This window comes from Biomphalaria glabrata, chromosome 11, assembly GCF_947242115.1.
Source record: "Biomphalaria glabrata chromosome 11, xgBioGlab47.1, whole genome shotgun sequence".
Taxonomy (NCBI): Eukaryota; Metazoa; Mollusca; class Gastropoda; family Planorbidae; genus Biomphalaria; species Biomphalaria glabrata.
In genome coordinates, this window is record NC_074721.1 from 5,615,989 (window position 1) to 5,642,267 (window position 26,279).

Genomic DNA, 26,279 nt, shown 5'->3' on the forward strand with positions numbered 1-26,279 from the left:
CTAAGCTAATGTACGTTGTTTTATTCTAGTGTGTTAAATGATTGAAGGTCTTAGGAATACATGCTGCAGTTTGTTATTTTCTATCAACGTATTAGTAGCAGTGCTAAGAATAGCCCTTATATTATTAATATACCTTACTATTATATTATTTCGATAGGTAAAGAACTTATTAGACAATTTAAGTGAAGGTCTGTCCCATTAAAGTAAGTTGTTGTTTTTTTTATTTAATACATATTTTTACAATAAATAGATTCTTTACAAATATTCAAACCTGAAATGTTTTTTATTTTTTTTTTTTAAATCTTTGATTGACTTACGTCTAGTGCGACAATTAGAATAACACACAAATTACTTTGTAGTCTAAAAGGCGAATATTCAGCTATTAACACGTATTGCGAGCTTAATTTGTTCCGATTGTCCGAAGATTTCTGAATGAATATATAAAACTGTATCGGATATTTTATTCTTAAGAAGATTCAATTATTTTACCTTTAAACATCCGCCCCTCTTCTATCAACGAGTTCATTTATCTGTTAGAGCTTCGAACCAGCTCTTCGGCTACATTTAAAATATTTTAAAACCGGCCTGCAATGGTGCAATCTTTAAACTGGACCACGTTAAATTGTTAGGGCGTGGGACTTGTTTGGCGCTTTAGATGAAATTCGCATTTGTGAAGGCGCGGTGGCTGAGTGGTAAAGCGCTTAGATTTCATATAAGGTCCAAGGTTCGAATCCTAGTGTGGACTGGAATTTTTTATTTCGGGATCTCTATGGTGCCCAGCTCTAACGGGTACCTGGCCTTAGTCGGGGAAACGCAACGGCGGTTGGTCGATATGCTGGCCACATAGCATCCTCTTTAACCCTAGGTCACAGAAGCAGATGACCTTTACCTTATCTACCCATTCAGATCTCTGGGTCTGAAAAAGGAGCTTTAAATTTGATTATCTTTTACCCATTCGCTCCTCTAAGGTTCCAATGTCCAGCATTGATCACGTTCATCGTTTGGAAAAAAACAATTAAATCACTTTCATTTAGGGTTCGCCTTGTTCCCTTGTAAATAAATGTGTGATCGAAGTACCTTGTTATCGACCTACAGGTTGCTGGGGTCTGCAGAAGGAAATCAAACCCTTGCCAGAATCATTGATGTTCCACGAAGAGCCCTATAGTCCCAGTACATGCACATGTTCGGTTTAACTCTTTCTCTCCATAATAATTTTCTCGTTCCGATAGCATTATTCGTTCAGCTCATTTGTATTTCACTCTCCTGTTATGATTTAACTTCAATAACTTTTTGGTTGTCCTAAAAAAATATTATATTTGGTATTGAATTATAGGAGAAGGATGCTCTTTTTAGACAAAACAAATGAAAGTAAATAAATCAAAAAATCAATTTAGTTTAATGGGAGTCAAATCAACGTTGGCATCGTCAGTTAGGAGAGAAAGTTGACTGTTTGGACATTGACGTCTTTCATCAGAGAAATGAGTTAGGGGCTGGGAGTCTTGGCAAGGATACTAGGTATAACATTCCGAGATTATATCAACAATAGAACAAGACAAACATTAAAAACAGTAACAAGGCTTTGTTAGTTTGAATCAGTAATTACAATAACATATGTCATCTGGACATGAAAAATCTGTGCTATTAGAAATATTTTCCCCAAAATTGGCCTCCGCATAAACTTGGATAAGACTAAAATTATGCGAGTGGGATATAAGGCAAAGGGTGCCCCCCGTCAGACTTGGCGAGTCAAAGAGCTGGATAAGTTCACGTACCTTGGCAGCATCATAACAAATGATGGAGATGCCTACCATGATGTAGCGTGCCGAATAGGAAAGGCAGGGAGAATTTTCCAAAGGCTGCATCCTATTTGGACTAGCCAAGCCATTGGACTCGAGACAAAAATACACCAACACAATCGTCATTCCAACTGCTACATATGCGTGTGATTCATGGAAGACATCTGTCAAAATTGAGAAAAGACTAAATGTGGCTCAACAAAAATGGCTGAGACGGATTTTGGGAGTCAGTTACGCAGATCGAGTCTCAAACAAGGAAATCCTATGCCGAACTGGGAGTCGAACACTTTGTGAGCGTCGCATGAGGTTTGCGGGACATGTTCTACGTCAAAATAAACCACGCACACCAAGAGTTGCGATAACATGGAAGCCAAAACGAGGAAAGCGCAGACATGGACGCCCTCGTACTACTTGGCGACACACCTTCATGGAGGACCTCATAACAGTGGACACCATGTGGGAGGAGGCCAATTGCCAACGCAAGATCTTTATGAAGACAGCTTGCCACCCAATGCTTAAGGCGGCGCGGGAGGACCTAAGTCTAAGTAAGTAAGAAATATTTTTACCAATTTTTTTTGTTGTTAGATTTCTCAATGCGTTGTGATCCTATCATTTGTCTGGACCAGTTTCGGAAAGGGGGATGGGGGTAAGAAGGAGTTGAATCCATGATCGTTTTTTATATGTATACAAAAAATGATCACCCAGGGCTCGAGTCCTCATAACAGTGGACACCATGTGGGAGGAGGCCAATTGCCAACGCAAGATCTTTATGAAGACAGCTTGCCACCCAATGCTTAAGGCGGCGCGGGAGGACCTAAGTCTAAATAAGTAAGAAATATTTTTACCAATTTTTTTTGTTGTTAGATTTCTCAATGCGTTGTGATCCTATCATTTGTCTGGACCAGTTTCGGAAAGGGGGATGGGGGTAAGAAGGAGTTGAATCCATGATCGTTTTTTATATGTATACAAAAAATGATCACCCAGGGCTCGAGTCCTCAAAGGGGACTAATTCAACTTATTCCACCTTATCAGTCAAAAATGATTTATTTCCCTTGTTCAATATAACAAATTTCCAATAGTTAATTGACAAGACTACCTTACAATGAACCAAGCATTGCTAGAGGCTGGTGTGGACATTCAAGGCTGCCTTTCCGGCTTCGACGTAACGCGTTAGTGGAAACGTCTCTTAGGGAAGATATTTATACTAACGGGAAACATTTTTGTACATGTCACGGGGCGTTAGCTGAAGAGAATGCTTTTCAATGTAAGGGGCTGTAAAGTAAAGTAATACAGAGAATCCTGTCGTGTGCTCGGTCTCCGGCCTTGCCAATGTGTGTGTGTGTGGAAATGATTATCTGGTCTTATGGATGCGCGGACAGAGTGAATCGCCTATCTCTACATTCTGGTATCTGGATAAAATACTTCCCTTAGGTCAAGAGTCATATAAACTAGACCCTTGATGGACAGTCTTTAAAGCTGAAACCTGTATAGAATTATTACTTATCGTTCAATGGATGCATTGGATCGGACAGAAATCCAAAATGGGGGTGGAAGCTTACCAGAGGCGATATATTTTTATTTGGTGAGCTTAAAAAAGGCAGGCGTGAAAGATCAAATCATGCACATTTTACCCTCACTGGCATAGAGCTAGAGAGCTCTCACAAAAATCGAGAGGCACACACTCGAGACCCAAACAATAAATCCTTTCCAAAGACAATCACCGATGGTGAAAATAAATCTTATCTTCTTCTTATCTTATAAAATACAGACGTTACTTTAAAAAAAGAAGATGATTACGTCCTACGCGTCATGAATCTAGTCATGCATGTTGACCAATGACTTTAATTCTGCCAAGTCACTGGTTTTCCTGGCTGCCCCAGGCTACCCATTTCCATGCGCTAACAGCACTAGGGAAGAAGGAGCATGTGTACACATTTGTCCTAGCATATAGAAAGAGGAATGTGCCTTTAAACTTATATATGTGTGCATTAGGTGTGGCAACAAATATTCAGGTCACAATGGGTTGGCGCAGTCTAGAGAAATATCGCCTTAATTCTCCATAACAAAGATAATGCCTTTTGTATTATTTCAGTACGACTGACAAACGGAAGCTTGCTTTATGAGTTTTTCATATACTGTATATCGTCATTTTTTAAATGCTATATGTTTACTTTAAATTGCAACCTTTTTTTTTAACTCTTTATATCCGTAACTATTTTTCCACGTTCTGACAGAGTGGTCCATTTTTCACATGTGTGCATTCTACCCTGTTATGATTAGACTTCATTAACATTTTGTTGGTATCCAGAAAACGTTGCTTTTTGGTATAGAGTTATATGAGAATGCATGCTCTTGTTATATAACACAGGTTATAGTGTCTAAAAACAAAAAATTATTTAATTTTAATGGGGCTATTCAACGATGGTATTTAAGACATTTGTGTAAGTCTGAAAAAGTTTCAAAATTACACACCACTAATACGTTTGTGTTTCTTTTTTTCATTGTAGATGCACTTAGAAACTATAACGAATAAGTGAAACAAATACATTATTTAGATTAAAAATAAATGTGCCTTTCTTCTCTTATTACGAATAACCACCATTAATGATGCAAAGGTTTACACTTATCTATTTAGTGGTTATGCTTATGTTTTCTTTTCGTCCATAGGCTCTAGCAATGACAATACGTAAGACGAGCAAGCTTTTGTGTTTGGCTTTTGTCTTTATTATCATTAGTGTCAGCTTGTATGCAATAATGAATATACATTCTAACTACCATGACATCAATAGTTCCAGTTTCCAGAGGTATTTTTTTTTATATTAAGTATTATTGTGTCATTATGTTTTGATCAGTCATGTCATTTTGCAAATGATGGACCTAGCCATGATAAATCTGTGAAATTAGAAATATTTTTACTAACTTTTAGCGACCCCCGAAAGGGGAAAAGACGATATTAGTTTTGGGTGGCCTGTTTGTCCGTCCGTCCGTCTGTCCGTTTAGATCTCAGAAACTAGAAGAGAAAATAAAAATCAGACATCATGATATTTTAGATCACTCAAAGTTCTGATGCAACGGCTACATTTTTCTTTTCTGAAAGCGAAAAATCTAATTTTTACAATCTTTTATGCAAGCAGTTATTTCATAAAAATACACCACTTTTACAACTATTCACTATTAATAGTTACAAACATGAGAGGCTCTTTCATAGGGGACAACTAGTCTATCACATTTTTGTCAATTCTTTTTTTTCATTTGTATTGCAAATTAAGTAAGTTCTGCCATACTACCTATTACATTTACACACAAAAACTGTTTACTATTTTTTTTTTCAAGAGAAAAAAAAACTATTTAATATACATATAAGTTGGACAGAATTTAAAACAACAATTATTTTTTCATATTATCGCGTGAACTGCAGAATGCCATTGCTACCAAACGGAAAAAAATAAAAATTTACGGAAATGCTTTTTTCTTGAGGATTTGAATAAGAGATCGACCCTTTACAAAAAAATTAGATCAATTAGATAATCACTATAAGACATCGGTTAGGCCAGGTTCACATCTAACTTCACATTCACTTTCACCTATCCTTTGGTCTGCTGGACCGATGGGGCACAACATAAGATCTGCCAACTTTTTTTTTTCATTTTTTCTCTGTCATTTGTCTTTGACAGAACTTCATTCTGATGTTCCTACTGAAAATATTGAAACCTGCCTTTTTACCTGCCTGGGTGAAGCACTTCGGGGATCCGATTTTGAGTTTGTGTTTCCACACAAACTGTCTTTGTAACCTTGTTTTGTTTAGCTTTCTGAATGCAATATATTTAATGCATACGTAGACTTTTATTCTTTTTGCTGGCCAGAGTGTCTATTTGTGGTAAGTCAACAAGGACATTCCCTTTCTTAATTAACCTAACTTGATACAGTGGTGTTATAATTGTGGTAATCAAGTGCGCTCAACATTCTATGTGTATATAAAAATGTTATTCAATATCAAGTTGGTATAACTAAAAAAATTGTAACATACAGACGTTACTTACAAAAAGAAAATTATTACGTCATGCATCTAATGTATATTAACCAATGACTTAAATTCTGCCAAGTCACTGGTTTTCCTGGCTGGCAATGGCAACCCATTCCATGCTCTAATAGCACTAGGGAAGAAGAAGCATTTGTACAAATTTGTCCTAGCATATGGGGCGAGTATACTGCCTTTATCTTTGTGTCTTTCAAAGTATTTTATTAAATTTTGTATTTGAAGATTATGGTTCAATGTTGTGTGCATAATTGCTACCTTACTTTTGAGACTTCTCTCCTGATAGTTTTTCATTTATTATAACGCCAAGGTATTTTGCGTTTTAAATGTGTTACTGGTTTACCATGAATAAGATACGTGGAATTAATTTGTTTTAGTCTTGACTACTGTCTTTTAATATAATATAATATAAATCTAAACCACCAAACTAAATTTGTTTATACTCTGAATAGAATTATTCAAGGGCGTTACCAGGATTGTTTTATGGGAGGGGTAACTTTATAAAAAAAATTATCATTATATTATATTTATTATATTTATATTATCTATTTATTAGTTATTAAGAACGACGTAATCCATTATACAAAAATTAATCAAGTTCATAATAGAGATATTGGCTTTAACAAAAAAAAATGTTTTAATGTTAATTTTCTTTAAATATGCATTTGTGATAAAGTGGAAGAATATTTTCATCACTACTCTGTATAAACCCGCTTATTTTGATCATAACAATACTTCTTTATATTTCATAACAATTTCTACTTCATTTTACTTTAGAGATACATTTCCCATTCATCAGACGTCAGATCCTCAAAATGTAGAATCTGGTACGGCTAAAAATGTCCGATCATTATCCAATACCAACCATCAATCGTCATCACCTACTTTCAAGACCGAGCCCAGTGATCAGGCGTCAAAAAATGTTTCAAACGCCGAGCCGAATCATCAGACAAAAAAACATACACCCGACAAAAAGACAACCATTTTTTCGAATACTACTTCCAGTCATAATGCTTCACTAACTAATTCAAATGAAACATCTGAACCTAATATGTTGGAAAGTATCTCCTATACCACGCCCTATCAGCCAACGTCATCAACTATTCCTAATGCCAAGTCTAATCCTATGACGCCAGAAGTCAGCCCCATTACCACATCTGATCAGCACAAATCAGCGATTAGCTCAGATACCACATCACTTGATAATACACACGTTTCTTACTCCAAGACAACGTCCAATCAGCAGACGTCAGACAATATGACTAATCAAACATCACAAGCTGAAACATTGACAACTATACAACAACAATCGACAACCATAACCTCTACCGTAGAGGACATTACTAATAAGAATTATAAGTCTCAAAATAATATCATCCATGAGGACCCAAGCGGTCAAGATGATAAAACAAATATAACTTCCATATTTGTCGGCCTTGTTGTCGGTATTAGCCTGATAGTTTCACTGGCCTATGTATGCTTTCGAGTACAAAAAAGAAAACAAACAATGCGCGGATCTACATATGTACCTTTGATTAACTATGAAGATGATACAGATCAAGTTGATGGGCTTTAAAATACGTTTTGTACTATTAGAAATCCATTCATAAAAAGCTGCTTTAATTTAAAAACTAATGTAGGCTAAGGATAAGACATCTATGGCAAGCTTAAGTCTGCAGAAGTTAGGCTGACTTTAAACATAAGAGTTATCTGTCTTAGAAACACATATAATAAAAATTAAAAACAACCGCTAATTACTACTATTTATCTGAAAATTACAGTGTTTAGCTCCCTATCTTCTATATAGAAAATTAATTAGAACTAAATGATTGACTTACTGGTTAATTTTTTGTTTTATTGTTTCGTGTATTGTTATCGCCTATTTACATCACTACTCTGTATAAACCTGCTTATTATGGGTTAGGGATTTCTACTTAATCCGAAATGGGAAGTGGAAGATAAATATTCACACTACATAATGAGGGGACTAAATCCATAAATTTATCCACATCTCACATTAAGTAGCATTTACTCCCCTTATTTACGAATCAAAGAAAATAATTAATCACCAACAATTGATTAACTGTTTAATTTTTTGATGTAGGCCTAGTCCTGCCAGGTCCAATAAGTAAAAGTGCAAAGTTTTAACATGATCCCAGAGCAGAAAATGGAAGAAAAAAAACATGTTTACCAGAGTCGATATAAGCTTTGTAAAAAAAATGCTACTTTTATAACTCAGATTTGTATACCAGATGTCTACTCTCAGCTAAATTATAGACCTAATATTCCTTAAGAGGTTATCATTGACCAAAATGCAATTCTAGCGATGAATCTCCACAGATTATTTCAACTATACTTGCAGGTTGATGTCATAATGATAACAATAGTTACAAACAGCTAACACCATTCCGATATTCTACTATCGATACTTAGAGTCAGTTAAAGCAAAATGAACACTTTGTACATAGCATGTGTGATTACGGATATATGCATGTACTGTCTGGATTTGATAATACTTTATCACAAGGAAGATTTTATACTGAAATGCCAGTTGATTCGTATTAATTGTTGAAAAACACATTAAACAGTACCATTTGATAACTGTATTTTCCCCTTGTGTCTAATTGATATTTGATTTACAATAAAAGGCAATGCTAAAACTACAAGGTCACTGACAAGACAATGTCAAATCATATTGACCTTCTGTAAAAAAAATAATTCTTAGAAAAATGCAAAACATATTAATTTATTGTTGTATAATTTAATAAAAAGGATGACAAAAGTAGACATATTAAAAGAGAACCTAAATCAATCACTCAGGGACGCCCTAATATTCCTGAATTCTAGATCTCAGTCTTCACCAAGGACCCCAGGTTTGGAAGACAAGCAATTAATCACTCAGCCACTGCATCTTCTTTTGAAGGTATACAAGATGAACTTATAGTTCAACATTTGGATTTGAACATTGTTGGTCTTGGACAGTGTGCAACACTTTTCTATGGAATGGGACATTGTAACGTGATGAGGCTCTCTTTAGTAATATAAGCACCAAGCATCAAAGTCATATTTATATAAATAATTTTTTCTTAACACTGTAAACACTATTCTCTTTATCTTCCTCCATTTTGGTTCTCTCTCCTTAAACACGTATTTGCACCATTCCATATACACACTAAGATGCTCACGTGACAGACATTAACAGACCATGGTGAACAGAATGGAATGAGAAGTCAAATCTAAAATACAAGTTATTATTTTACTGTAAGAAACAAGATAACAATCTGAAAAATAGAAACACATTATTTTAAAACAAATTTTGTTTATATGCCTTTTATTATTTCAACATAACAATCTAATCATTAAATAAGAACAATCTGGTATAAACTTTGTCACATGTAAATTATGAGTGAGTCTGGTGTGAATGTACACTTTGGTTTCTTATAGTTATAGTGTTTGTTATAGTTATAATGTAATGCACAAATTGTGAGACAAATTTCCATACGGACAATAAAGATTATTATTATTATTATTATATTATTATAGCAGTAATTTATCTTGGATGAAATAGCATTACACAAAGTTTTTTTGTTGTTGTTTGTTTTCATGAGAGTTCAGCAACTTCTGATTAGAACTAGCCTTGCAAGAGTCAATTTAAAAACCTAAGCTAGGGTTGCAAAAATCAGTGCAAAGTTTTCAGAGCAGAGTTAAACTGTATGACTTCAACCAGTGATAGTTCATATTGGTCTTTTATTTCTTTGAAAAAGTATTCAGGTGCCTGGAAGAAAATGAGACAAAAAAATGTATTTATTTTTTAGTACTTGACTAAGTTTTTAAAACTTTGTAGCTTTATATACAGACATACAGTGAATAGATTTGTTGGCACATTATTTTACTTACAGTCTCACTAAACAGCTTCATGTCCCACAACATTTTCCCATTGATGTTGTATAATAAAGACGATAATCTGAAAGTCAAAAGAAAACAAGAAAAACCATAACAGATAATTTTTTTTTAAAGCGTATACAATGTGTTATTGTATCAATTAGTTTGGATCAGTCATGTAATAAAATTTGTAATAGATCTGGACCAACAACAACAAATCTGTACAATTAATAATATTTTAACCAATTGTTTTTGTTTAATGCTATTTTATGATTTTAGCCTCTCTCCATATGCTATGATCCTATCACTTATCTCGACCAGTTGGGGAAACCCAAAAAAAAAAAGGGGGGGGGGAGGGAAGAAAGAAAGGGTTATCTGGGTAATTGGTTTTTAAAAGCATTTTTTTTAAAAATGGTGAAACGACCTGAACGAATTCTAGACTCATGCCTGCATGGGTCGACGTGCTAACCATTCTGCTTGTGAGGTGATTATATAGAATGTAGTTACAGAACATACTTGTACTGAGTATTTAAAAACAATATTGTTTCTTATCACACACTAATTATGTTCTGCTACTGTATAATAAAAAAATAGGCATGCAAGACAATTATGCATACATTCAAAGAGATTACATAAAGACAGTTTTACTTCTTCTAGCACTTAAAGTCTAGCTTTGTAGTTGGTCAAGGCAATCTGAACGTGTTCGAAGAATTGTGCTTTCAGTCATAATAAAAATGTTTCTGAATTTTATGAAAAAAAAAGTCTGGGGAAAGTTTAGAAATTAAAAAAATTTTAGGAAAACTCCCATCTCTGACAACGGCAATTGGGTGTCATGATGACTTGCTGGCAACTGTAAACAAAAAATGCAACTTTATGGCCATATCACAAGGTCCTCAGGGTTTGAAAAGACCTTCCTTAAAGGAACATTACCAAGATGTGAGAGAAGTAGTTATTTATCAAGAAGTGAAGATATTATTTGTGGAGAGTTCATGTGTATTTTAGACTGAGACATGAATTATCATGTCTCATATACTGGATTCCATTCATCCCAGTAGTGCTACAGCCCTTGGAAGGTCATGGCCTGCTTTAGCATATTTATCCATTCTGATCTATCCTGCGCTTTGTCTCCATGCCTGGACTTTTAGCTATTGTAGATCTGCCTCTACATCATCAAGCCACTGTACTCATGTTCTGCATTTGGCACTGCATTGTGTTCAGTATATTTGGATTTATCTTACACCACTGGTCACTTGTATATTACAGTAAATTAAATAACAGTGAAGTTTAGCTTATTATATGTGTTCCACACCCAAAAGTACTTCCTGTAATTGTAACTCTCAGGACTGTACATAAAGCTACGCCAACTAATATGTTATTAATATTAATATATGTTCAATTTAAAACTTGTAAAAAGAAAACAGAAGCAGAATGTCACATTTGAAAGTGACAGTTCTGTAATATTAAAAGAGTTAAATTTTTTCAATACCACATTTACTACATATATACCAGTTTTTTGTTTGTTTTTATTTTTGGCAATCCAAAGATAATAAAATATTGAAAAAAAAATACCTTTGTAAGCCTTTCTTCTCAAGCCATTCTACAACCTCTGCATTTGTCATCTTGTAACATGATACAGTGCTCTGACTCTCTTTAGAGGCTGGCATGGGTTCTGTAAAAGTGAAATTCACCATTAAAGTATGTCAAACTGTAAATAATTGTAATGAACATTTCATGTATGAAACAATTAAAATATATAAATTAGCCCTTAGCGAATATTGTTTTCAGGTTGAAGGTCTGAATTGCTGGGTACTTAGCTTGTAGAGACAGTAAATGATGACTTTTTAAGGTAGAGAATTACAATAGAAACTGTACAGAATAAACAAGGGAGGACATACCCTTTGACATAAAATAATATTTTCAATTTTAAAAAGAACTTTTTATTAAGTTTCTGGCATCTAGTTTGATTGAGCAGCTGTGTGGAGTTAACATATGATTGAGCTTTCCTTTAGATTAAAAAAAAAACACCCAACAAAATATAGAGATAATCCCATTATTGGTATTCAGCAGTTTGGAGTTGAAAAAAAAGTCCATTTTGTTTTTAATTCAAATGTAGAACATAAAAATATGTGATGCCAGTAATTATACTTTACTTTACTATGTTTACCTAGAGTTGGTCTTGTAATTTCTAATTCTTGTAAGGCTTTTAGTAATTGCTGTAAAAAGAATAGATAGTTCTTTAAAAACAAACAAAAAAAACATATCTATGTAACTATCTAGACAAGTCTGGTATAAAATGTGTGCTACAAATAGGTAACTAAAAAGAATTTAATAAAATGTTTGATTTACTTGACTGTTGGAATTACGCATAAGGAATAATATTGTAACAATTAAAGAAAAGTGTTCAAATCAAATTACTTTCAGGATATGATTAAACATGATATTAACTTATAAAAAGCATCACAATACAGTTATAAAGAAAAGCAGGTAAAAAGAAAATATGGTTACAGATAAGCTCCATGACCAGGGATCTCTAAACCTGCCACATCACATTCTTCTTTCAATAATCGCTCTTTCCTAGTGCTGTTACTATATGTAAATGTCATGTTTATTTGTCATTTGTTTCAACCCTAAAACCTTCAAATGATTACTTTCACACTTTCAGATTAAGCACGTTTAAGCAAGAGAAAATAAAAAAAAAGAATATTTAACTAGTTTCTATGATTTCCTACTAGAGTTTGAATCACATATAAAATGTATACTTTTTAAGAATGATTTACATTTTATTTAAATATCTGCAAGCCATTATCATCTGGTTTGCCATTTTTAAAGAAAGTTAATTTATCAACATTTTAATCCCTTTTTAAAAGCATTAATAGTATTTTAATTTGACATCATTATTTTTTTCAAATGATTAGTACAGGAAAAATACAAAGTGTGATAGAGAAAAAAAACACAAAACTTTAGACAACCTGATTTACTAAGTATGAGTAAATATGTAATGATGAAAAAAATGTATGACAAAAGAAAAAAAGATAAAAAAAAAATAATCAGTTTGATATATCAGTAATGGAGTATGATGCCAGAGACTCATCTGGGCACATCCATTGTCTTCAGAGGTAGAAGGAGCCATTCAATGAAGTATGACTAAGTTTTTATATATCTAAAAAAATTTGAATTTGAAATGCACGAAAGAAAAGAAGACAAAAAAATGCTTGATTGCTAACCTGTTCTGATTGCTCGTAGGGGTATTTGCCAGAGAAGTCATAGTAAAGTTTGGATCCAAGCATGATTCCTAGCCAGCCATCAGCTTTATACTGTTTTTGCATAACGAGAGGCAGGTAGTTGCGTTTCTTGGTGAATGTGTATTCCGCTTCTGCAATCAAATTTTATTTTATTTACAACAATTAAAATGGATTTTACAAATGCTGGGCAACCTGGCACACCATCACTAATTGGGCCATACCTGGCCAATAAAAGAGGTGAGAAAACAAAAGAGATGTGCTATGAAAAGATGGAAGTCATAAACATTGCTAATAGTCCATTTTTCTGTGTAAACCCTAGATGTATATTATGAGTGTTAGGCTTCATACAAAAAAGTTTATACAAAATTCTTTTTTTTTTTTTAACAAAGCTTAAAAATCAATTCCCTCTGTCTGTCTGTCAGGTAAAAAGTGTGTACACATCAATTTCCCCCACATCCATTCTAAGATCAGGTTGAAACTTTGCACAATTATTCATCAACATAGACAAGACATGAATAATATAAAAAAAAATAGCCAATTATATACTGGTAATTAATTATTTTGTTTGATACTATCAAGGAAAATAAATCCTGCAGTATTCACAGATACAGCTAAATATTTATGATTTTGTCCCCTTAGATAATTCAGCACCCTATTTGTTCCAAACCCATTCTCAGATCAAGTTGAAACTAAACAATTATTTATTGTACCTAAGAAAACATGAAACAATTACCACTTAGGCAATTCATTATTGGTAATTAATTATTTAGTTTGATATTGACATTTGATATTGATATTTGATATTATTGACAAATATAGTTGTAGTTGGAGTTCTTCCCCTTTGTTTCTTTAGACAAAGATATTGTATATTTTGCTTATTTTTTTTTATTAATATAAATGTTTAGCTAAACTTGCACATCATTTTTTTATTGACTAAATATTTGTTGATAGAACGACTTTTTATCTGTAATATAGATCTAAACTAATAACAATATATTTCAGTTAAATTTTTGATTAACCAAAAATAAAAAGCTAGTAAAGGCAATGGATGTTTACTGATAAAAAAGATGCCTTTTTTTCTTCAGCTTAAAAAGAAATTTTCAAATTCAATGGACCCACCCAGCTATTAAGCTGATCCTACACCCCCCCCCCCTTTTTTTTGTATAAGAAAATGAAAGAGGTTCTAATTGTATACTAAAATATCTAATAGAATTGTGCAAAAAAGAAAAATTTTCATTGCTTTAGTATTTGATTTAAATGCTTGTGTGTTACTTATTTTGATTAGTTTATTGAAGTTACTAGTTACCGCAACGTTATCCTAGTCAACACTCTTGACAGAACACTGTGTAGGGTCTTGGAGTGATCATTAAATGAACTTGTGTGTTACCTGTGCTTGTAATTGTGCTAGTATTTGTAATTGTGTTCGCATTATCGTAGTCTGTGAATCGTGACCAGTCTGTACTGTGTTATTGTGTGTATCAGTTGTGTTTTATTGAAATAAAGCCTTGTTTCTAAGGTTATGAGTTGATTTAGTATATTACAGGTCTCAACACCTATCAAGAGGTCTTGTGTTTGAATTCCAACTCAAGCTGAGTAGTGTGGCTGAGAGTAAAGGCACCAAGAAACCTTTTCTGTTACCTCCCCCCTCCCTCTACATGTCCATTGACCATAGTGTACTTAGCATGCTAAGTTTAATAACATTTAATAGCCACTTACCTAGCCTACAATTGTTGCTTAGCTTATAATTCTCAGACACACATATTAATACAACTGAAGCATTTTCCACAGCCTCTGCCATGGCTTGAAGAGTTGATCCACCCATGTTTTCCCAGTCAACCCAAACTTTGAAACCATGAGACTGTTGGAAATATAAAACATAGAGTCATGACATGCCCTTTTAAGCATGTGTTTTGCAATACCATGACATATATTGATCTATTTATCTAATACTCAGGCTCATTATGAATTATTACAAATTCGTAGAAGTGCTGCTTCTTCGATATTGCCATTAGAGAAAGGAATGGGTTGTCTGAATCAGCCAGGAAAACCAAAGACTTAGCAGAGTTTAAGTCATGACTAGATAGACACATGGGTAGGAAGTAATTATCTTCTTTTTTGAAGTAACGTCTGTAATATATAACACTATAGTTTTAATTATTTTATTCTTCCATCATGATTAAATTAATCAGGTTGTAGGCTACTACTTTGTCATGTGATATGCACCATATAGACTAACATCTTAATGGTCCGGGGTTCAAACACTGCCCATTGCCATCCCCTGCTGTCCAGCAGGATGTTAGAGCTAGAATGTAATAATCTTCAATTCTGATATATGTGAAACAAATACTAAACTAACTAGAGTATCACATTTAAATTTTAAATAATATTTAAGACTATAATAATAATTGCTGTGTTTTTTATTCGAAGATTAAGGATGAGTGCAGTGTTTCACATGACTACGCAAACATTTAAGACTAAGACTTCTTTATTGATCTTATTGTGTACTTACAATGACTTTTTTTAAAAATTTAAAACAACATTATGTACAATAGAATAAACACAATACAAAGGAAATTCATTGACTTACTAAACTTTTTTCTCATTCCCTATTTAACAAGTAGAGCTGATACAGTCTCATAGAGTAAGGAAAAAAAAACAGTTTTGTACAGAATGGTTCTTGACTTAACTAAGACATGATGTAGTTATGACAGAGCAAGTAGACATTGTCTTCTCAAATGTTTTCCAACTATGCTAAGACATGTTTGTTGAAAAGCTCATTTAAACATGATAGGGTTCTGCATGTGATTTTTTAAGCTCTTTTTTATAAGACTATTCAAGTAGTGCAACAATTTAGATGACTTACTATCGTGACAAGTAAGAGCATTAGCATGTTAGCAGATTTTGGATCATCGCACATTAATATTAGCCATTAAGAATATTTAACAAGTACACTGTATCAGAGTTTAAAAGCAATAAGCAGATATCATAGAGATAACCAAAGGTACTTTATAGCTCTCTGAACAATAGCACTCTAATACAAGATGCTTATGCAAGTGTTAAATTTATTGTGGCTTGGATATATCAAACCAATACAATTCAATACAAAAATCACCTGTGTCCAGGTCACATTGTAAGACCATAAATAACTTTGAATATATTTAACTTACTAACTTACTTTTAGACTTTTGTAGATTTCTTTCACCTTTGTTTTTTCCGCCCAACTGTAACTGATAAATATATGTTGACCAACGTCTTCCCCCACATTATCTGTAACTGGATGATATAAATTGTTCAGACATTTACAGAATTGAATGTTTATGATTTGAAAAGGTACATGAAAAAAAAGCCTCCTAGATTATCTAGGCTACACAGATTATAGAACAAAATTATTTAAGAAAAAAACATCATAAAACAACAAAAATTTCACACAAAGATAAAAACATGACATTTTAACAAAGGGTGTCATGTGACCAGCACAATGATTATTGCCTTCCTTTTTTCCAATTTTTGTCTTTGACTTCCTAAAAATACTAAAGTTAAAAAAAACAACAGCCTACAGTAGAATACAATCTTGAAACACTTCACATCAGAAACCAAGCAATTAACAACTCATTCACAACGCCCCAGCTTAAAACTGTTTTTATATAGAGTTTTTTTTATTAATTTTTAGTGCTAGATTAATATCAGAAGTGAAATGTTATATTTAGGCAGTAATAGAGTATTTTTGTTCACGTAAGCATACTCTTTAAATAGCATTCAGACTTAAAAACTTTTTATTTATTCCTGCAATAAATTGAAACATAAATGAAAGAAAGACAACCTTTGGAGGCTTCCTTTTCTTCATTGATTAGCCACAAAGCTCCTTTGGCATTTTTCCTTATCTTCTCATTGTCAGAATTTTTCAAGGAGTCTAGAGCTGTGACAAGGCCTGGGAAGTCTTTAATGACCTGTCGTGCACTTTTGTCAAAGCATAAAGTCCAGAGACATTCAGTAGTGTTCTCCAATTCTCTTGCATCATTGAACGAAATCATTTTGCTGAACTCCGGGAGGGCATTTGCTTCAATAATCTGTTGTTTTGGAAACATATTTATATGTGTTATTTGATTTTTATAAAGTCAATAAATTTAGTAAGAAAAATATAATAATATATAATATAAATATAATATATATAATAAATAATATACTATCTTGCAAATAAGATCTCACTAATTCTTATATTAGGTCAAACTTAATTCAAAGACAATTTTGTATTTATACTTAATGCCTAACAAAATTTTAACAAGTTCAAATTTACTTTTTTCTTGTTAGAATCATTGACTGCTAATTTAGACAGCCCCCGTGTCAGCTCCCAAGGTGTAAACCCTCGAGCTCTTCTACTAGGGTGGTCCAAAGACTGACTGAGCCATGTCACAATGTAAATGATGATATCTGAATAAAAAAAATAAGTTTATTTCACAGCATATTTCAGCTGCAAAGCGTCTTCCTAAAGAACATTTCGAATGTATAAAATTTAATATGAAATGCTGAATCTTATTTTCCATGTGCACAAAGATGACCATAGAGTCAAATCTTTGCTTTCAAAACTCATACATTTGGGGCATGTGGAGGTTCTTCCTAATTTAGCTTATTTCTTTAATAATGCTGGTTTTTAGCTAAGGCTGCAAGTCTATCCACATATCAACAATTGCCTGTTGTTACAAGTCTTAGACATGAAAGATTGTGATATGAGCAATAAAAATAATAGTATAAAATCAAGGAGATAATTCAGCTGAGTTTTGAAAATTTAAATACTTTGGTAGGATACATTTATACTATAACAGAGTCAATGTTGTTTTTCATTACAATAAAATATATATATGTTATTTCAATTATGATCATTTACAACATAAGATATGGTTTCTTAGTTAGATATTTGGTAAATATAAACTTCTCTTGTAGATCCAAGGGTTACCAAATAGTATAAGGGTGTGGTATTAAATCTTAAGTATCTGATAGTTTATTAAGAGCTAGTGACTTTCAGTTGTAAAGCGACTATTGATCATCTCATAGGTTGAGATGAATGCCTGGGCATCAGCTATGGTCGGAAAGAGGTAATCCACACAGCAGTTTCTCTTCTCAACACACCTGATGTATCAAAAGGAAAGTCAAGTGCCAATACAGTTAGGGATCAGTAGCGTCACAGGCAATGCCATGGTGTAGCACTGCATTCTGCAAACTGCCTAAGGGTCGCAAACTCCTGATTTTTCTTTAGGGTTGACTCCTGAGGACTTTACCATGTTTGGGTATAGCTGCAAGGCAGCAGAGGTTTGAATTAAGAGTTTTGCTTCTTCTCTTTGTGGGTTGCCAGCCTAGGCTAATGAGCCTCTCCTGCCTCACTTGTTTAACCTGAAAAACTTTGTCAAAAACTATTAATTTTATAACACATCCGTAGCATGTGATCTCCATTTTTTAGGTTTAGTTTAAGGAACATCTGCACTCTGTAGGTCATATTCATGATAAACAAGATCTTGATTATTTATGAAGTAAGCAATTGTAATTTGGATTCAGAGATAAATAAGTACATATTAAACCAAAAATTAGCTACTTTCTTGCTTGTATATTTTTAATCTGAGACTAAAGCTTCAATTCAATTCTGAACAAAAGAGAATTACACTGAACATGAAAGTCTAAGGAATTACATTATGTTACAGCTACTTATCAGGCTACTTACTGTTTTCATCAACTATTTTGTCATTTTCATCCTCGTCAATAATATAGGCTAAAAGTAACATGGCAACTGAACAAATAAATTCATTCTTCACTCCAATCAATGGCATGACTTTCTGTGAAACAGAAGCAAAGTTCAGATCAGGACTACAGCATGAGAAACAATATTTCTGTTGGTTTGAATGGATTGTAGATATGTGTGATAACTATTTTTTTAATGATTTTTTTTCAATGGTGTAAGTTCAGACTTACATGTTTTTTTTTTGTTCTATAAAAATGACAACTATTGGTTTTGAAAGTTTATAATAATCTTAGTTGTATTTTGGTTGTGATATTTATCATGTTTATTTGCTAAGCTTTAGTTGTACGCTAAAATGTTATGTTGACAATTTTAAGGATAAAATTAAGAGATCACATTTTTTAATTGAAATCAAATGGACGTCAAGAAAGACTGGCAGAGCAATGTACAAATGAATGACCATGCTAAACAAACTAGACAGTATCTTCATCGCCCGCAAAGAGCAATCTACAATCTTTCAACTAAGAACAGGACATAGACCTCTGTCAAATTACCATCTTATAATTCCCAAACACCTATACCTTTGCAGACTTTGTGAAACTGTAAACTATTTCCTCTTTAAATGCCCCTTGAGCCTAATCCACCTTAGGCAAAACCTACAACCACTACAGCCCAACATAACCAACTATCTGTATGGCAGTGCTGAACAACTGAAAAGAACAGCCCACCACTTTTTCCTCTGCACACTCTGCATAGAACTCACAGCTCAGCAGCGAAAAATTGAAATGAAAAAAAAACAACTTGTTATTTGAAAATTTTAGTCATTAAAAATAATTATCATTCTTGCTGTCTAGCAATCATTTCAAGATAATTTTTAATCATCAAACTTTAAATACACATAAAAAAAAAAAAAAAGTTAACATACAATTAGGAAACATTATAATTTGATCAAAGGCAAAAGTGTTAGAATCTGGTCATGCGGTTTGTGGTTCAGATGTTACAAAGGTCATAAGTGAGAGCCCAGGCCATGATTCCCTGCCATATTCAAAAGGACTATTTGGCTAGGGTGTAATATTCTTCCTTTCTAAGTGCAAGTGAAATCACATGAGCATTTATGAAAAGCTTTACATTATAAATGTATTTAATAATTGTACCTCAGCAGTTTTTGCTTCTTTATAATGAAACTTGATTCCACTAAATCTCACTATATTGTGTAAGGTGATTAAGATGTTTGTAAACACACCATACTTTAGCTGAAACATAACAATTTTGTCTATTAAAAGTTTGCTATAGAATATAAAAATGTTTTAGACATTCAAAGTATATCACCTTGAGATACAATACAAATATATTTGCTGTACAGAAATGCCTTTAAATGTGTAAGCCCTAACCACAGCCTGTGATGTGACACTACATTGTAGACCATCCCAATCTTAAAGAACTTTTGTCATAGCAAAATGTCTTTTTATAATTGAGATTCATACTCGATGAAAAAAAAAATAAAAATAAATATATATATATATATATCTTATCTTCTTCTTATCTTATATAATACAGACGTTACTAAAAAAAGAAGATAATTATCTCCTACTCGTCATGCATTTAGACATGCATATTAGCCAATGACCTAAATTCTGCCAAGTCACTGGTTCTCCTGGCTAGGTCAGGCAGCCCATTCCATTCTTTAATAGCATTTGGGAAGAAAGAGCATTGTACAAATATATCCTAGCATATGGAATGAGGAATGTACCTTTATCTTTGTGTCTTTCAAAGTATTTTTATTAAATTGTGTTTTTGTATTTGAAGATTATGGTTCAGTGTTTTATGTATAATTGCTACATTAGTTTTGAGTCTTCTATCCTGAAGGCTTTCTAAATTTAGTGATTTTACTAAAGGTGTTACTCTAGTCAAATGTGAATCTTCGTTTGTTATGAATCTCACTGCTCTATTTTGTGCCTGTTCTAGTTTCTTAAAAGTTTTCTTGAGTTGAGGGATCCCAAACAGAGGATGCATATTCTATTATTGGCCTAACCAAGGTTCTTGGTATTCATACTCAATATATATATACTAAGGTTGCTACTCATTTTGTGAAGAAAAAATATATAAAAAAATATTATCTAATTACTAATACGATCACGCTTATCATGTAAATTAATTAGTTCTTTTCCTAAAACAAAAGCATAGCATGCAATTATCACAAATATTTTTAGCTTATGCCACCAAATACAAATATATCTTCCTGATGTCTTGTCTAGGCCATGTCATGTAGAGTTCCTCTAGTCTAAGTATGAAGTAGATATCAATAGTATATGTATTTTTATAATATATACTAACCCCATTGTTTTCCAAATCGTCATCATACTCAGTGTGTTTAAACAACTCTGTCAATTGCTCAACAGCTTCAGATTTCTCAAGACACTAGAAAGATACAATTTTAAAAATCATATATTATTTTTTATTACATAAAAGTATTAAAATAGATAAATACTCTAAGCCTATAAGCCATGAGATGAATTGTTCTTTGGTTTTAGCTGAAAAAAAAATAGATCACAATGTCATCGTATAATTTTGCAGCTAGTTTGTATTCATACATTTTCCAAATCTGTGGAAGACATGTTTTTTTGACAATCGTTACACACATAACTTCCAGATAACTTAGATATGATAATCTAAACAAGGGATTTTTGTGACTTCCCTGAGTTCCCCCCAACTTTAATGGGTACCTTACATTTGTTGGGGAAATAAATGTTCTTGGTCATTCTGCTGGCCACATAAAACCCTCATTAACTATTGGCTGTAGAAAAAGATGAGCTTTACATCACCTGCCGCATAGATCACACTGTCTCAAAAAGAAAATATTTACTTTTAATTATCTTTTTAATAATAGAATATCCAACTTAAAGTTTGGAAAAAGACAATAGAATAAACAACTTAAAGTTTGGAAAAAGACAATAGAATAAACAACTTAAAGTTTGGAAAAAGACAAACACACAAATCAACTGGGTAGAAATCAATGACAGAATATAAGCATTGTAAAAAAGGGACCAAAGAGTTGGTTAATGGAGCTGCACTATGAGAAAATATTGATTTTGTTTTGTACTTTTTTTTCTAATAAGCATATTTGTAATAAAAATATTAAATATTTAAAAGTTTTATATTTAATATTTATAACTATAATTTGATTTTAAATGACAGGTATACACAAATAAAATGTATGTTCAAAACCATACTTTAAAAAGTATATTAGAGTATGGAAACTGTACTGTAATCAACTAGATCTTGGTATCGATTTAAAGCTTTTTTTTTTTGTGCTGAAAAATACTGTAAAACTAGTATTATGAGCTATTAAATAGGATTGGATGACAAACTAAATTAAGAAAAGATACTCAAGAAAATAATGAGAGACAACCTGTTTATCAGGAATTTTATAGATTGGTTTTGTTTTTCACTTACATATAAACTTGTGTTAAATATTTTTGTTTTGATAAAATATTAATCCACTTTTATTGAATTTAAGAAAACTGTTTAAATGGGAATTGAGATAAAAATTATAAGCTTGCACATATGCCACATTTTAGGATAGTTTAGGTCATAAGAAACAGTTACAAATTTAAGTAAAATCTCATAGTCAATAAAACTTGTTAGGAAGACTACCCTGTACACACAATACATAAAATCAGTATGCTTAGGGAAACAAAAATGTGCTTATTATTATTATAATGAAGCTGCCAAAGCATGGTTCAGTTGCACATGGTAAATTTTGGCAATTTATTAGTATGTGTGTAAGATGGCCCCCTTGCTTAAAAAGGATGAGAACTACTGTTCTTATTAAATTGGAAGTAAAACGATTGCAAACTATCTTACCATACTAAACTTCTCACTACTATCTGTGTAGTTTGTAGAAATCGTTGTGGTGTAGTAGAGCAGAACCCAAGTTTTTATATTCTCTGTTTCAATTACTTCTAATCTGTTGAACTGTTTGAAAATTTGCAGGACAACCTCTGAAATGTTATAGTCAGTTGAGCCTTATTACCTTTAGGAAGTGCTTTACAATACAATTACTATAGTTAGATGCCAACCATTATTTGACTTTTAAAAACGCTGCACCACAGTTGTATGGTAGCCGAGCATTCAATAAGACAGAGTAGGTCCTTCATTCTAAACAAATAAAAGCTCTAAATCATGTCTATGTCTTTAAAAGATGTTTGTTGCTATAATATAGTTGGAAGGAAACTATCAAGTTAGTAGTGCAGTGCTGGTAGTTAAAGAAGTAAAAATATCACATGGTGGGAAAATGTTGCAAGAGAATTATGAAAACCCTTATAGTGTTTAATAATGACAATGCAGAATAATAGCAAACTACAAAGAATCCATAACAACTTATTGTGAGCAGTCTTGCAATATTCAGAAAAGTACTGCAGCAAAGAAAAAGAATGTGACCATGTACCTAAACCAACTAGTTCAACTAGCCCAGATAGCTGACAGAACTTTTGTGTAAAAATCAACTTCTAAAATCAAAAGGACCAGTACAAAAAAGTTTAAAATTTATAACCATGATGATTATAAAAGTGGTTCTCTATTTCAAAATCTAATGGTTTGTCTTTACTCAACATATCTTAGGTATCAATTACAACAGGGATGGATTTTATGTAGTGAGCACTTTTGACTAGGAGGATCATTTTTTAATTTAATAAATAAAAACATCTATTTTTCTACAAATAAAAAATATGTTTGAATACAAAAAAACATACAAAACATAAGTGTGTATCAATGTTTTTCAAGACATAATATAATGAATATACACAATGTGTAAAAACAAATTTAGCGCCAAAATGTCTGGCGTCAACCCTTGTAACAAAACAACTGAGTCCAAACATCCCCTTTGTCCATTGTCTATAAATGGTAATATAGATCTAGTAACGTATGTTAGAGGATCGCCCCTCATCTATAAATTAACAGGATTCATAATGTTTGCAAAACCGTTTCTCAAATAATATATATATATATATATATATATATGATTCTGTTGAGGTCCTTAAAAACCCATTTACTTTGGACATATTTGTGAAACCAAATCTACAACATTCTACACCATAAACTTATCACCACATCTGCTGCCAACTATAAAACAATTATTTTAAAAGAATATGAATGACTGTTTAAAAACTGTATAATCACCATGGTATTCTAAGTCAGCTAAGAGATCACCAATTTTGTCCCGAATGGACAAATGATCACTACTGATCTCATCTATAACTTGTAGAAATCTCACACAGTCTTCTTCTAAGTAATTTGGAATGGCTTTCAATCCTCTTACAGCTGTAGTTATTTCCTCTTTGACAGCTTTGAAAGCTGGTGTTTCATTTTCAGGCTCAGCGACAACTGGCACTGAACTTTCATTTTCACTCTCTGCGGGTGCTGGCAAAGGTGAATCATTTTTAGGAGGCTGAATATGTAAAGATAAGATATAAAAAAATACAGATCTACCAACATAGAAATACAAAGTTAAAGTTTAGAAAGATTTGAAATCAACACTATGAAAATAATTGGTGAGACTAGTTTCTAATAACATCAAAAATAAATGAGTAAGAAAGGCTAGTATGTAGGCCTATGCCTATATATATATATATATAGTTAATATAGCATGTACATTTTGTCATGCTACTATGTAATAATAATAATAATCAGCGCCTCACTCAACAAAGAAGTGAATTTTTTTTTTCAAATGATTTTTTGTATAAATTTTTTCCCCGTCAAATCTTTTAAAATTTATTCAAATTCATTGCAAACAAGTTAAATGATTTCACAAAGAATATAGTAACTAGAGTCTAAGTAAGCCTAGTTTTAAGTTTAGTTACTATACCATATAGACTATAGATCTAGTACTAGTTTGTTCTATCGAATACAATTTATTAATTTATCAAAAACTAATTTCAATTACCACATTTAGGAATGAAACTTTGCCATTTTTTTTTTAACGAAAAGTCATTGATCACTGAAATCACTATTGCGGAGCCCTCTTTTGTGTAAATCAAGGGATAAGTAGGCCCACCTTCGCTTCACAGAATTCGGCCCTGTGTATAGTTTAGTTCGCTGTAGACCTAGAGAGCTCAAAATGCAAGAAAACGTCTTAATATCGAGCTGTCCCTTAAATTATTACTTCCGGTTTATTTATTATTATCATTGCCTTTTCTAGTTATTTTACAATCCCAAATGCTTTTTATACTGGCTCATCGATGTTTTATTCTCTTGCCTTTTCTTTGATAGGCCTAAACATATTTTGATTAACATGTTTCGAATCTTCAAAACTGATGATATTTACTTCCTAGCGAAAACCACAGGGTTTTAAAAAATCAATCAATAAACTCTTTAAAATAATGAGCTGTTGTTATATTTCTAATAAACCAGTATCCAGAATCAACATTATAATTCCAAAATAATTTTAGTACCTGTTCTTGTTTAATAGGATTCTTGCCCTTGTTTTGATGTGCAAGCTTTAAACTGCGTCTTGCGGAGCTACTCCAGTAGACTTGTTTATACATTGTGAAGACATAGATCTAGCCTTGGTGTTCTTTCGGTAGTTTCTGTAAATTGACTAATATTTAAACAGTTAACAAAAACGTTTTAAAAGAATCTTTGTGGAGATATAGGCCTTAACAAGTAACATAGAACAAAGTCTCTTTAAAAAATCAATTCCTCCTATCTAAAGCTGATGGGGTTCTATTAATCATCATTCTATTTATTTCTTGTTGTGCTGTACCATTGCAAGGGATCTCTGCAGTACACTATTAATTTGTAAGCTTTCATGAAGCCCTGGCTATAATTTATAAAGAAAAAACCGAAATAGAAAAGTGGTCTGAGTGCTGGGACAAGTAAAAAAAAAAAGCCCGTGCAGTCTGGGAGCGCATGAGGCGCCCTGACCGCACTTCCCCGTGGTGGAGGCTGTCCAGGCCTGAGCAAGCTATTACAGCGCAGTGTAGGACAGGCCATTGTCCTGTTGGCTCATATTTCTCGCGGCTATGGCCAAATTTTGATTCACGGTGCCCCCGCTGCGGGGAAGAAGAGGAAACCGTGCCTCATATTCTGTTTGACTGCCCCAGACTTGCTGATCTCCGTCTCGACAGGTCTAGGAAACCCAAAATTCTCGACCTGTATGGTGACATGTTTGCACTACGCAAGACAGCAGGGTTTCTGTCCAGGGCTTTTGCAAGAGAGGATTTGAGCCTCTCAAACCCTTTCTCAAATGGAGTTTGATGATCAGGGCCGGCCCTAGCATTTGCGGGGCCCTATGCGAAACGGATCGCGCGGGGCCTAGTCTGGGTAAGGATAAGCATAATGTCAATTTTTTTTTTTTTAATTAGAAAATAGGCCTACTTTCGTCTTTGCAATAAATTTTTATCAAATGAAAGCTCGCAATGCCACTTTTTATTTATTGGCACCCCAAAATGTCAATTTCGTCTATTCTTAAGGAGATTTGAATAAATTCAAAAAAGTTCAGGACTTTATCGTATATTTTGCCTTTTCATGAGATTTCCTGGAGGCCCCTGGAAAATCAGGAGGTCGCGAAAACCCTGTTATTTTATATACGTTATAATGGT

The 26,279-nt window shown here is 32.9% G+C and overlaps 2 protein-coding genes across 5 annotated transcripts in view; one reads left to right on the forward strand and one right to left on the reverse strand.

Moving 5' to 3' along the window:
* Positions 1-9,841, forward strand: LOC106059581 (mucin-2-like). The gene is made up of 3 exons (XM_013217249.2): positions 1-203; positions 4,464-4,600; positions 6,610-9,841. Exons 2-3 carry the CDS (start codon positions 4,473-4,475, stop codon positions 7,406-7,408), a joined length of 927 nt encoding a protein of 308 aa, XP_013072703.2. The 5' UTR covers positions 1-203; positions 4,464-4,472; the 3' UTR covers positions 7,409-9,841.
* The window catches only part of LOC106059582 (uncharacterized), a 19,909-nt gene continuing 2,776 nt past the window's right edge, over positions 9,147-26,279 (reverse strand). For 2 of the 4 annotated variants that reach the window (XM_056004369.1, XM_056004368.1), the window contains exons 2-16: positions 25,131-25,265; positions 23,860-24,127; positions 22,546-22,682; positions 21,016-21,099; positions 19,836-19,934; positions 18,667-18,778; positions 17,251-17,384; positions 16,777-17,023; positions 16,132-16,229; positions 14,673-14,814; positions 12,939-13,087; positions 11,879-11,927; positions 11,284-11,383; positions 9,730-9,796; positions 9,147-9,607 (exon numbers count right to left, since the gene is read on the reverse strand). In XM_056004369.1, the coding sequence (XP_055860344.1) occupies positions 9,512-9,607; positions 9,730-9,796; positions 11,284-11,383; positions 11,879-11,927; positions 12,939-13,087; positions 14,673-14,814; positions 16,132-16,229; positions 16,777-17,023; positions 17,251-17,384; positions 18,667-18,778; positions 19,836-19,934; positions 21,016-21,099; positions 22,546-22,682; positions 23,860-24,127; positions 25,131-25,223 (1,875 nt within the window). In that variant the 5' untranslated portion in view covers positions 25,224-25,265 and the 3' untranslated portion in view covers positions 9,147-9,511. Of the gene's footprint in view, positions 9,608-9,729; positions 9,797-11,283; positions 11,384-11,878; positions 11,928-12,938; positions 13,088-14,672; positions 14,815-16,131; positions 16,230-16,776; positions 17,024-17,250; positions 17,385-18,666; positions 18,779-19,835; positions 19,935-21,015; positions 21,100-22,545; positions 22,683-23,859; positions 24,128-25,130; positions 25,277-26,279 lie in introns of all 4 variants that reach the window. The other 2 variants (XM_056004367.1, XM_056004366.1) reach the window with 1 other exon arrangement.

What these genes read in the sequence shown, in the direction of transcription:
- LOC106059581 (XM_013217249.2), top strand. Translation starts at nt 4,473, where the DNA reads ATGACAATACGTAAGACGAGCAAGCTTTTGTGTTTGGCTTTTGTCTTT. An exon ending in AATAGTTCCAGTTTCCAGAG is followed by an intron (nt 4,601 to 6,609) that starts GTATTTTTTTTT and finishes ATTTTACTTTAG; the next exon opens with AGATACATTTCCCATTCATC.